The 13,710-nt window shown below is 37.0% G+C and overlaps 2 protein-coding genes across 3 annotated transcripts in view; one reads left to right on the top strand and one right to left on the bottom strand.

The window, feature by feature from the left end:
- LOC108359464 (putative nuclease HARBI1) overlaps positions 1–6,811 on the top strand; it is a 12,028-nt gene extending 5,217 nt beyond the window's left edge. Inside the window, exons 2-4 of the mRNA XM_017611341.1 lie at positions 3,484–3,628; positions 3,686–4,033; positions 6,762–6,811. Coding sequence (XP_017466830.1) covers positions 3,484–3,628; positions 3,686–4,033; positions 6,762–6,811 — 543 coding nt within the window. The remainder of the gene's footprint in view (positions 1–3,483; positions 3,629–3,685; positions 4,034–6,761) is intronic.
- Positions 6,812–7,573: 762 nt separating this feature from the next.
- LOC108359474 (uncharacterized) lies at positions 7,574–8,831 on the bottom strand. 2 transcript variants are annotated; one of them, XR_001846931.1, is made up of 3 exons: positions 8,560–8,831; positions 8,123–8,500; positions 7,574–8,055 (listed from the first exon to the last, which is right to left on the bottom strand). XR_001846931.1 is itself a non-coding variant. In XM_017611353.1 (2 exons), exons 1-2 carry the CDS (start codon positions 8,258–8,260, stop codon positions 7,678–7,680), a joined length of 516 nt encoding a protein of 171 aa, XP_017466842.1. In that variant the 5' UTR covers positions 8,261–8,470; the 3' UTR covers positions 7,574–7,677. The 2 variants fall into 2 exon arrangements, 1 of the variants encoding a protein (XP_017466842.1); XM_017611353.1 differs by lacking the exon at positions 8,560–8,831 and having other exon boundaries at positions 8,123–8,470.
- Positions 8,832–13,710: the final 4,879 nt, after the last annotated feature.

Here is a 13,710-nt window from a genome sequence, read left to right as displayed (position 1 = left end):
CGTTTTGGCTGTTACAAACAACCGTTATGTGAACAAAATTAATATACCCTTGTGCACAAGTGCGCTCGGGTATAAAAAACTAATAAAAATTTAATAAAATACAATATGTAAAAAAACAGAAAATCGAAAAAATATGAAAAGATCGAATAATCAAATTTTTTTTTCATAAAAAACATTGCCGCAGATCTGTCCAAAATGGAACCAGTTCAGTTGCTCGTTTATGTAACGATTCTCTACCAAGGCGAATTGACGAGAATGACGTACATATATTCTCTACCAGTAGAGAAATAATCGGTAGAGAAGAGTTACAGAAACGAGCTACTGAAAAGAAAAAATATCCAATAATCGAGTTTTAAAACTTTTTCTCATAAAAAACTTATTGTCCCAGAACTGTCTAAAATGTAACCAGTTCAGAAAAAGTTCGAAAGTTCTGCAAAATGGAAGCAGTTCAGAAAAGAAAAAATATCCAATAATCGAGTTTTAAAATGTTTTCTCATAAAAAACTTATTGTCCCAGAACTGTCTAAAATGTAACCAGGTCAGAACTAGTTCGAAAGTTCTGGGATAGATCGAGAACCAATACCGCCTCTTAAGGAGCTAGTTCTGCGCTAATTCTGAACTAGCCCGATTTACTGCAGGGTAAGAGCAAAACGTATATACGCGCAAATGAAGCAGACTAAACGGCGAAGTTGATTTCTATTCGACAAACTGTTTAACTCGACATGAGCTTCACCGATTCAAACACGAACTGGAACCCATATGCGCCTACTGCGGAGAAGATGTAATAGAAGACGTATTTTTTGAGTGTATGCGACTTAAAAGTACCAGATGCAAGCTTCGCAACGAAGTTTAGTTAAACTCAGTTTAAATTTAAACTATATTTAAACTAGGGATGTTCCGATACAAGTAAATACGAGTACGTAATCGATACTTTTGTTTCGATACCAACTACTTTTTTTACTCGAATCATTGTTTCGATTCATACTTGGTATCGAAAGAAAAGTACTTGTATCGAATCTATTTGAGCAAGTGCCATATCTTGTCAGCGTCGTTTTTATGAAAATATTTGCTTTAAGCAATGACACCGCCAAAATCTAAAGTATGGATATATTTTTACAAAATTACTGATACCACAGCAAAGTGCAAGCAATGCTTTAAAACCGTAAAGTTTTGCGGGAACCTTTCAAAGGTTGAAATTGTTGTCTAACAGGTCTATTCTGCGCTGGTAACATAAATTGTGTAACCGGTAATTAAAGTGTCTGTCAATTTTTAAACCTTTTTCGCATTCTGTGCGCTCCTGTAACCGGTAAATTTGGTTACCATCTCATGAGCTGGTAACAAAATATTGCCCCGTGAAATATGCAGTACAAGAATTTCCACAAATCTCCATAGCTGAATTGCTGAATATATTCACTGCATTACCAACGTACCTAGAATCGCGGTGACAAGAAGTGGTAACATTTTTTGGTAATACAATTTTCTGCTCACGAAATCTTCGGTAACGTGCAGAATAGACCTGTTAGTAATGAATAAATATACATATCGTTACTAATGACGAAATATACATATCGACACCTTAGTGGAAGCCAGTTCGAAAACGCCCTATCTCCGAAAACTTTTCAAGAACGCCCTATTTCAGACAGAAATTGTAAAACGCCCTATCTCAGAAATCTTTTCAAGAACGCCATATTTCAGAATTTGGTTCAAAAACGTCCTATCTCAACTGAAAATACATATATTGAAAAAAATGTTGAGATAGGGCGCTTTTGAACCGAATTATAAAATAGGATTGAAAAGTTTTCAGAGATAGGGCGTTTTTCAATCAATTTCTGAAATAGGACGTTTTTGAAAAGTGTTCTGAGATAGGGAGTTTTCGAACTGGCTGTCGGGATAGGTCGGTCTTCCACTCACTGTATTGTAAATACAATATAAATTGCTATTTATTTTTCGTTCATATTCAACAAAATAATTCAAATAAAAAATGAAAAGTGTTTAAAGTCATATTTTTAGTTATTTACGCCGTGTCATATACAATGTGTCGCTATGCGTCGTGATTTTTCGGATTTTGCATGAAAAACGCATAACGCAAAAGGAATGTNGCGTCGTGATTTTTCGGATTTTGCGTGAAAAACGCATAACGCAAAAGGAATGTCACAGATAACGCCAGAAAATCACTTTCACTTTTTTGCATATAAAATGATGAAAAATTATCGATAAAAGTAGGTATCGATACTTTCGGTTTACTCATATAAGTATCGAAATAACGATTTGAGTAAACTCATTTAAGTAGGTATCGATAATTTGATGGTATCGGAACGTCCCTAATTTAAACTACTGACCAGTTTTTCGGTGCGAGTTTAAGGCCGCTTCATAGTTTGGTTGTTTTGTAGGGCAACACTGTTTTCTTCTTTATGCAGATACAAAACTTCAACCATTTATCTTCACTTTTGATACCATCGCGTTTAAAGTTCTGAAACATTATAAACGGAAATTTAAAGATTTTTTGGGCGCTTCATTTGTTGCCCTACCAAATTGCCCTATGCAAGTAAACTCCAACTCAAGTTGCGTTTGTTAATTTTCTGGTGCACAATTTTCATCTGACGTATGAGCCTTTCGCTTATTTATGTATGTGCCATTATACAAACGAATCTGTTTTCGTGTATTTCGCAAACAATTTAATTTTTTGCTAATATTTCTATATTTTGGCAGCTGACTACAAACATACAGCCCAATTCTAAATATCTCGCGGAATTTGTCACTTGCGGAATTTACCGTTCTGTCAGAAAAAATCCGGCTATTTTAAACAGGCGGAGAGAGGGATTTTAAGTGAGTAGGAATTTTTCACATTCGAAATCAGCTGATGAGGCGGTAAGTGACATTTCTCGTTTTATTATTAAAGTTGATTTTTTTATTGGTTGCGGAAATTTAATTAGAAATGAATAGTTTGGCTCTGAATTTATTAGCGATTTAATAAACCCATTCGATCTGCCACAACCTTTGTAAGTGAATAAATATCTTTTATTATGTATTTCTATTATTTTGATGGGTTTTTATAGGTTCATGAAATACTTTCGAATCAATAAATCTGGTTTTAAATATTTGCGTAATGTGCTAATAAGCCAAACTCCGCGAGGTAAGAAGAAGTTTGCAATCCCATTTATTGTAAAACTTTGCACTTGTCTGCGTTTTTTGACTACAATGTCGCACTAGCCCAATCCACTCTGAGCAGAGTCCTTAATCAAGTGTTGGATACGTTTCAAACATATCTATGCCCCGGGCAATTGCAACGGCGTTTTATCAAAAGCAAAAAATACCAGGCGTTATCGGGTGCGTTGATGGAACGCACGTTCGAATCATCGCTCCTTCAGAAAACAAACACCTCTACTACAACCGAAAGGGTTATTATAGCATGAATGTTATGCTGGTGCAGTTTGGAAGTATTGATATTTTGTATACTTAAATAAAATAGAGTAAATATTTCCAGGCTTGTGACCACGAATTAAAAATACGGTTTGTTGATGCTTCTCATCCTGCCGCTTGCCATGACTCGTTCGTCTGGAACAAAAGCGAGGTACGAAGATACTTTGAGGGGGAATTTGCGACGCATAGAAGAAATATTTGGCTTTTAGGTGAAATTTTACTCCATTTTGTACTATATTTAATAATAATTGTTTATCAATACTTAGGTGATGCGGGATATCCACTGGAACCGTGGATTATGACTCCATATAGAACTCCAGAGGACGGTTCAACGGAATCACGCTTCAATGAAATGCATTCCAAATGTCGCAATATTATTGAACGCACGAATGGAGTTTTGAAGGCCCGACGGAGGTGGATTCTTTCCGCTCGAGAGCTACATTATTCGCCTGAAAAGGCAGCGAAAGTCATTAATGTTTGTTGTTGCTTACACAACATTTGTATCCATTTTAAGGTGGATATTCTCGAAGACCATATTGAAGACGAAATCCGTGATATGGAACCTATTGTAATTACGTCAAAAAACCACATGGAAATTGCGAGGTCAATAAGATGTAATATCCGCGATTCAATTTCTACTTGAATGATTGTTATACCCGAGCGCACTTGTGCACAAGGGTATATTAATTTTGTTCACATAACGGTTGTTTGTAACAGCTAAAACGAATCGAGATAGATATAGACAAATGTATACATAAATGCTCAGAATGAATAGAGAAATCGGTTAAGCCATGTCTGTCTGTCCGTCCGTCTGTCCGTCTGTCCGTCCGTCCGTGTACACGATAACTCGAGCAAACATTGAGATATCTCAACGAAATTTGGTAAGTAGGTTTCTGTTAATCCAAGGTAGGTTGGTATTGAAAATGGGCGAAATCGGACAATAACCACGCCCACTTCCCATATAACGGTAATTTCCAGAAATACGAAAACTGCGATATTTTAGTAACTACTGAAGATAATTCACTCAAAATTGATATTTACAATAATTTTTAGACGAAAAATAAGAATATTATAAATTTTTGGAAAATGGGCGTAGCCACGCCCACTTATGGTTACATGTGTATATCTTGGTAACCGCTGCACCAATTTCTTCCAAACTTGGCACAGTTGTTGGCCTTGGTACAGCATAAAAAATCGCCGAAACTTTTTAAAATCGGACAATAACCACGCCCACATCCCATATAACGGTAATTTAGAGAAATACAAAATCTTCGATAAATCAGTAAATATTGAAGCTAATTTATTCAAAATTGATGCTTGCAACAATTCTTTACCAAGAAATACGTTTATGGTAAAATTTTGGAAAATGGGCGTGGCACCGCCCACTTATGATCACATATATGTATATCGGTAACCGTTCTACCAATTTGTACCAAACTCGGTAATTTTATTGTTGTGCTTGCCACATAAAAGCAAAACGTTGAAAATTATTGAAATCGGACTAAAATTACGGCCGCTTTTCGAATAACGGTAAATTTCAGAAATCCTTGAAACTTCAATATTTCGAAATTTAAGGACGCTAATTTACTCAAAATTGATACACCCCGGCTTACCATCTAGCGGTAGGTTTCGGAAAGGTGAAAAAACATATATTTAATACTTGCGCCGGGTATTTAATGTTCGGCTCCACCCGAACTTAGACTTTCTTAGTTGTTTTTTAATTAACTTTTATAATAAAAAAGCTGTTTATTATATTATTTCAAACATGTAAAGAAAAATCAGTGTGGATAAAAAACTCAAGTCCATATTCCACGTCATACGGTTTACCGTCATGTGAAAAAATAGCAACTCCGTATTATGTGCAGTTTTGACAATTTTTATTCTAAATGTTTAATGTTAACTAATTTTTGATAAAAGTCTAGCTCATTGTATAACAAACTCCATAAAAATCCACATTTCAAACATTGTAGAAAACTTAAAATAATGCATAATATTTTCACAACAAACATTTTATTTAGAATTTTACGTAAAGTTCTAAGTTGCAATTTTATAGCCCATTAAGTTCTAGGATCATAAAGTGGCTAAGAATGTTCGAACATACTTTTTATGCAATAAAATAATAACACTGTCAGCAAAAAACTTATCATAAATCATCGCGAATTTTTAGCCACTTGAAGCTTGCACTTTATGATACTAGATCTTAATGGGCTATAAAATTGCAGCTTAGAACTTTACTTAAAATTTGAAATAAAATGTTTGTTGTAAAAATATGTTGCATTATTTTAATTTTTGTACAAAGTTTGAAATGTGGATTTTTATGGCGTTTGTTCTACATTGAGCTAGATTTTTATCAAAAATTAGTTAACATTAAACAATTAGCGCTGTTTTCTTAAGTAACCTTTAGCTCACGTTATATTTAAAGGTTGGATTAAAAATAAAGCTATGTCTAAAGTTAAGCAGTTGACGTATGAATGTTTCTAGGTTGTAAGCCAATTTAAACCCGATAATAAAACTTTTTACTTTAGACATAATCATAAATTTTAATGCAACCTTTAAATAGAAAGTAAGCTTTAAAGTTACAGGTTACTTGATAAGACGGTACTTAGAATAAAAATAGCCAAAACTGCTCAAAATGTCGTGTGCCTATTTTTCTTACAGGGCTGTACCTACTAGAACTAACTATAACTATTAAATGAATAATAAAAATACTAATAATAATAATAATCGCAAGTCCGATTTTACACAAAAATTTTATAATAAAATATAGTTCATTCCATAACATTAGCCATATACATAAATCAAAGTGTCATACTTTTTATAAAAAAATGAAACTTTTTATTCAGAATTTCTAGAAAATTTTCGAGAATGCAGTTTTGTGGCCCATTAAATTTTAGTAAATCGAAGTGCACGTTTCAAGTCGCAGGAACTTACCGTTGATTTTTTAGATTTTTTTCTGGTGGGTGTTGCGCATTTCCTTCTAACGCATGTGAAACTTTGATTTATGTATATGGTTTTTGTTATGGAATGGACTTTATTTTCTTAAAGAATTAGTGAAAAGAGTTAGGGCTTGTTCGAGTCTCAATCAATGCGGCAATATTGCGAAGCATCATGTTCGATGTAAAAATGTGGCAACTTTTGCAAATGTCTAGCGTTCGAGCATCTCGAATTTTGACGTTTCATGCGCGCAAAATAGAGAAAAACCGGCATCAGCAAAATTTGTGATGGAAGAAGATAGATAAGCAAAATCGCTATTTATTTAATTTTATAACAAATTATCATAATTTCTTGTGCTCAAATACAGATATTAATGCATTATTTGCATTGTTTTTATTGAATTTTCAGCGAAAAATTGTCCAAGGAGTTCACGAAGCTGCTCGTCAGATCCCGTCTAGACTTGTAGAAGGAATTTTCGTCAGGAAAGCGTAAAAGGTCAGTCTTATGGGGCGAGGTGGTGAGCAATATGATTGCGGTCAATGCTGACGTACCCAATTCAAAGGATTTAATGCAAAGAAAGTTTCTTAACTTGTTTGCGACCTACAAACGCATAAAGAAGCGAAACGGGGAAACAGGGAGGGAAGCGTCATGCTGGGAGTTCTACGAAGAGTTCGACGAGGTGTACGGTAGGCGGCACTCAATCCAGCCGCCGGCGAAAAATCTGCAAAGCTCTATTCCAGATTGCGCTGACGCATATGAAGTGAGTGGTGACGAAAAGATCGACGATTCATTTGAGGGTGAATTCGCAAATAAAGGAAGAAAGCGTCCGAAAACTGCTACCAATGAAGCACTGGAATTTTTTAAAAAAGAAGCTCGAAAGGAGCAAGCTCGCCACGAAGAATTTGCAATCTGCAATTTGAAAAAGAAAAGTTAAGTTTGGAGAAAGAAAGAATAAACACCATGTTGAAGTTACGCGAAACCCTGGAAAAGTTAGCTGAAAAATGAAAACTAAACAAGGAATACAAATGAAATTAAATTGATCTCTTTATTTTTTATTACTTTATTAAAAATACATATGTGATATGTACATCAAACTGAATTAAAATTAAATACATACGAATGTGATATGTACCTGCATACATATACATTTTTTTATTTAAACAAATAAAAAAGTTACGAAACAAACATTATTTTTAAATCATTTCTTTTTATAACTCCTTCGTTAGTATCATTTATGTTTTCAGCCATTTCGGCATCCTGATCTATCAAAGTTTCCGAATTTTCCAATGGATGATTAACTTCAAAATTGTCTCGCAATATAAAATTATGCAAAGTTGCACAAGCTAATAATAATAACATTCGATACGTCTCTCATATTTCGAACATCAATGTGATTTAAAATTTTGAATTTTCCTCTCAAAATTCCAAAGGTTTGCTCAATGAACACTTTAGTTGAACTTAAATAATAATTAAATTGTTTCTCCTCTCTGGACAGATGTCCATTGTCTCTATAAGGCGCGATCAAATATTTTGATAGAGGATAGGCTGAGTCGGCTAAAATTATTGCATCTTTTGCGAGTTCCACCCGTCCAGACGTAATTCCTTTGTATATTGGACTATTTTTCCATACGTTGGCATCATGGCAGCTGCCTGGGTAGCCGATAAAAACATCCAAAAAACTAAATTTACTGTCGCATATAGCCTAAAGCATTTCATATACTTTATATAACGTTTTAAAACAATTTTCGGTTTCCCATGTACATACATACCTGAATTGAATGGTTCCCCTTTCGGTCATAGTAGCTTATTGCATCCGTTTTTGGTGTGTTTATTTTAAAATGCGTTCCGTCCAAACAACCGACTACAAAAGGAAATGTATTCACCCGGCTCGTTTGGAAATGCTCCATGATTTCCTGCTGCTGCGAAACTGATGGCCAACGTATTTCATTTGTAAGCTTGCAGATTGCCCGGACGGTTTTAAGAAAAATTTTATGGTCAGTTCCCTTTGCAACATCAAATTTGTCTGATAGCTCGCGATAAGTCACTCTACTGTTGCTTAGCTTCCACAGTGTGATATATAAAGCATCATCCAATGAATATTCACCGCGTGCCGTTGATCAAAAAGGTTTTAAGGCGTTCTTTAATTCCTTAGAAGGATTTATATCTTTGATCAGTCGATTACCAAAAAGAAAATCAGTAAACTTACAGCAAATGTTTCGCGGGGCATCCGAAAATGCGTGAAATATATATCGTCCGGATACAACTGAATTGTTTTGAAGAAATTTGCCGATTTTGCCACTGTCCTCTTCCTTAAAATTTCGGTCATAAGCCACTTTCTTTTCCGAAAGCTTTGACTCCTTGATTTTTTATATTTTAATAACAAGACGCTGTCGTTAATTTCCAAGTTGTCCACTGCTAAATTTAATAGCAAATTCATTTTTAAAACCTCACTTCGAGCAAATGCAAACTGCGCAAAATATCCGCAATATTTAGGTTAAGTATCAGCTGAGTATCTGCAACAGAGTTGCAAAAGAGAAACAGGGTTGCAGTATTGCAGCTGTTATTGAGTAGCTCGAACAAGCCCTTATTCATAAAAATAATTGCGAATATTACATTAGAATCAGTTGTACAATTACATTTGATACTGACTGTATATTTGCCTCTTAGGTGACGGTTTTAAAAGTGAATTGCTTTTACAACAGTTTTTTGTTTCTTGTTTTATATATATTTTTTCAATTTCAGTTTTGCGCATTTCTTCCATAAACCGGTTGTCTCTTTATTTCTTATAGTTTCTCTCTCTCAATTAACTCCACGTTTTTCAGATGCAGCTCCACTACCTTAAAATGATTCTTGTTTACGTCGTAAATCTTATCTAGCCTGTAAAAACTTTGAATTTAATTTAATATACTTTCTGATTTTTAAAATATATACCTTCGGTAAATTTTTTTTACGCTCTCACGCTGTTCTTTCTGACCCTCAACAGCCATCTCAATGTTATCAGAGACTTTTGTTTGGATTTTAATTTCTTCACTCAGAGCAGCTGCAGCACCTTTTTGTTGTTTTGGTAGTGGAGTGGAGGTCTGTTTTATGGCACCTGTTTTGCTACTTGAAATCGGTAAATCATCGTAATCCCCACGATCCGGGGAAAAACGACCATGTCGTCATCTGACGAAGCTTCCACAGAGATGAGCTGCGTTTCCATGACACTATCATCGTTAATAACATGTGGTATCTCCACTTCTGAAGTAACTTCGACATATTCCACCTACTTCTTAAACCCGAACGTGCTTGCAGATACTCCCTCGACGTATTTTTCCAGTCCAATTAAGTTAAATATGGCCTCTTCAGTTGGCGAGAGTTTCCGCTCCAATATAAGGGCCACCTCCCGTGCCTTTGCGAGCCTTGAGGTTTTCTGATGCCTTCTGTCGGACATATTTTTTTTTATCCGCCCATACCTAATTTACAAAGTGTAATTAAACTTATATACATATATACCTAGTCATAATCAAATGACGGGTACGGTTTAGTTTCGAGGGGTCGGGTATCACTTTTTACAAAGTTTGGACTGTGATTTTTCTTGTGGGTGTGATATTAAGAGCCTCGACACCTCCCCCTCCACCCACTAACGCAAAAACAGTGAGCAAATAACTAAACATTCCCGCAAATGACTAAGCGCCAATAGTATTAAATCATGAAAAGGCACAATAAATGTATTTGGTACTTGAAGTACATTACCTTCTTCCACTCTAGTACGCTTTTTATTGGGGGTCCTTGCGCCAAAATCTCGCTTGCTCCTCCCTATCGCCTTTAAGAAATCCCTTTGCAATGGCAAATCAAGTTGATGAAGAGCTGTATTTGTGTTTTATTTGTTGACCTAAAAAAGATGGTTAGCCTATTATTTTTCATTTATTTTATTAAAATACTTACATCTTGTACTGAAGCTCGTTTGCAATTTGTTGGCGAATAAATTCTCGCGGGTTACCACAGTTTTCCACATTTTATTTGAATTCGGGATGCCTACTTTTCATGTTCGAAAACTTTCGAAGTTGATTAAAATTGGAGGAAAGAGGAACGTGTAAAAACCCGAATTTTTTTTATTTATTTATGATATTAGGATGACGAAAAGTGAGAAAACCCGATCGGATTTATTATTTAGGATTGGGCTGATAGAACTTATCGGCTGAAACTCGGTTTAACCCACCTAGATTGGGCGTTTAAACTTAGCTTAAACCACGTTTAAATTTGACTGAAAAACTGCACACTGAGTTTAAACTTAGTTTAAACGACAACCAGAGTTTGACTCGCACTGAAAAACTGGTCTTTAAAGTATAAACAGAACGAGTTCGCTGAGTAAATTTCGTCAGACGGAGCGTAAAACTGAACCGGAACAATAATTTAGTGCCACTACAAATATTGTGGATGATTGTCCTTGAAAAAATCTTAGTTGGAAAATAAGAAAAGGCTAGACAAAATCCCCGAAGCTAAATCGTAAATTTCGAAGCTAAACGACAAAGACAAAAAATTGGATCTAGCCTCAAAAAGACTAAACTCGTGACATTGAAGAAAAAAGAGGCCGACGATGCTGGCCAACAGGAAATACGCCCGAAAATCTTACCAGAGGGTTAGGCGACTTACGGACGGATTGAAAACTAGGGCGTATTCCTGTAAAAACAACAATGGCGACCTAGTTATCGATGTCCAGAATGTACTTAAATTATGGAGGGAACATTTTCCACCCTACTGAATGGTAGCAGCACTGAAAGTATTGGAAAAGATGAATCCGAGCCCCCAGTCGAAGAAGATGGAGTCGATGTACCACCGCTTGACTATGACGAGGTACGAATAGCGATTACGCGGCTGAAAAACAACAAAGCGGTTGGAGCTGACGGCCTCCCAGCCGAGCTATTCAAGTACGGCGGCGAAGAGCTGATAAGGTGCATGCATCAACTCTTATGCAGAGTATGGTCAGATGAACGCATGCCCGACGACTGGAATTTAAGTGTGCTCTGCCCAATCTACAAAAAAGGCGATCAATACGCGCCAACTACCGCGGGATCAGCCTTCTAAGAATAGGTTATAAGGTCTTATCGAGTGTATTGTGTGAAAGATTGAAGCCCACCGTCAACGAACTGATTGGGCCTTATCAGAGCGGCTTTAGACCTGGAAACTCCACCATAGACCTGGTATTCACAATATGCCAAATCTTTGAAAGACCAGCGAGAATAGGAACGACCCACACCACCGATTTTAAAGCTGCTTTCGACAGCACGAAAAGAAGTTGTCGATTTCTGAATTTGGTATCCCCGCGAAGCTAATACGGCTGTGTAAAGTAACGTTGGGCAATAGCACCAGCTCCATCAGAATTGGGAAGGACCTCTCCGAGCCGTTTGATACCAAACGAGGTTTCAGACAAGGTGACTCCCTTTCGTGTGATTTCTTTAATGTAATATTGGAGAAGATAATAAGGGCCGCAGAGCTGAATCGCTCTCACACAATACTTTACAAGAGCGTACAATTGCTTGCTTATGCCGACGACATCGACATTATCGGTAAAAACAATAGCTACTTCTGTTCTGCCTTCTAGGGATTAGATAGAGAAGCAAAGCGAATGGATCTGGTGGTGAACGAGGACAAAACGAAGTATCTCCTGTCATCACACAAACAGTCAGAGCATACGCGTCTTGGCACCCGCGTCACTGTTGAGAGTTACAAGTTTAAAAAAGTAGACGACTTCGTTTATTTAGGACCCAGCATTAATACCAATAATAATGTCAGCCTTGAAATCCACCGGAGAATCACTGTTGCCAAGAAGTGCTTCTTTCGTCTTACAAAAATCACCCTCTATAAGTCACACATCATGCCTATGCTGGGGCTCTATTCTGTAACTGGGAGTTTTCAAGAGTACACTGAAAATTGTGTGCACTCTTCATTTTGCAATTCAGGAAGAGTGAGAATGAGTTTTAGCTTTCAAAATTGTGTACACTTCCTCATTTTACGATTCAGCATGTGTGAGAATGAGTTTTAACTGTCAAAATTGTGTACACTTCTCTTCCGAAAAACTCACTGAATTTTAGTCGGTGAGTTTTTGGTTGTGAGTTTTGCACTCGGTGTACACTACATTTTCTCACAGTAACAGAATAGAGCCCTTGGTGTTTAGCGCGGAGGCATGGACAATGAAAACATCTGATGAAGCGGCTCTTGGAGTTTTCGAAAGAAAGTTTCTGCGCAAGATTTATCGGCCTTTGCGCGTTAGCGATGAGCTGTATGAACGACATAGACGTAGTGAAGCAAATTAAAATTCAGCGGCTCCGCTGGCTAGGTCATGTCGTCCGAATGGATAGAATCGCTCCAGCTCTGAAAGTATTCAACGCGGGCCGTGATGCTGGTAACAGAGTAAGAGGAAGGCCTCCTCTGCGTTGAAAATGCTAGGTGGAGAAGGCCTGGGTAACGGCGCAAATTTTTTGGCGCTGACACACTAACTCCAGCGCCAATGTCGGAACCAGCACAGTGTGTTGGCGCAGTGGCGCCTCTTCAGGTTAAAGCTCATTTCTTTTATTGCTGCACGCTGCACCAAAGTGAATTAATAAAAGGTTATATCGGTTGAGAAAAAACTCAAGGATACCCAAGTTCAAAACCCATCATTTTCACATTCAGAAGGACCGCGACGAACCTTGTATAAATTCGCCTTGTGCTGCACATTTTACAAGAGACACTTCTATTTCGGGTGTTCTTTGCTGGTTCTTTGCGACACCCGGTGTTGTCAGTGTTCCGGTGTTGAACTAAGGTGAATTAATACAAGGTGGTATCAGTTGGGCAAAAGCAACTCAAGTATACCCAATTTCAAAACCCAAAAATATAACAAACACATAATTTTCACATTCAGAAGGACTGCGGCTAATTTTAGCAACACCACCTTGTAAAAATTCGCCTTGTGCTGCACATTTCACAAGTGAAACTTCGCTTTTGTGTGTGCATTGCTGGTTCTTTGCGCCGTCTGGTGTTGTCAGTGTTCCGGTGTTGCTGGCGCCATTGCGTCACTGAGTTGTGACAGTGGGTATCGGCGCCAGTAACTCAGCTCTCGGTATCAGCGCAATGGTGCAGCGCCGCACTGTGTTACCCACGGCTACTTGGCTTCACTTGGCACTTCCAATTGGCATCAGTTGGCACAGAAGAGAAACGACTGGCGTTCTGTTTTGAACTCGGCCAAAATCCCTTAGGCGGTTACAGCGCCAATAAAGAAGAAGAATAGATACAAAATACTTACAAAGTACATACGAAATTATCAAATAGCAATACTTTTTTTCTTAACTTGAGATGTATGTATATTATTGCGAAGATTTAGTATATGAATACAATC

The sequence above is a fragment of the Rhagoletis zephyria genome, unplaced genomic scaffold (genome assembly GCF_001687245.7).
Source record: "Rhagoletis zephyria isolate East Lansing unplaced genomic scaffold, Rhagoletis_zephyria_1.1 Rzeph_scaffold_00397, whole genome shotgun sequence".
Lineage (NCBI taxonomy): Eukaryota > Metazoa > Arthropoda > Insecta > Diptera > Tephritidae > Rhagoletis > Rhagoletis zephyria.
Note: the sequence above shows the minus strand (reverse complement) of the source record. Positions and strands in the feature narration are given on the sequence as shown.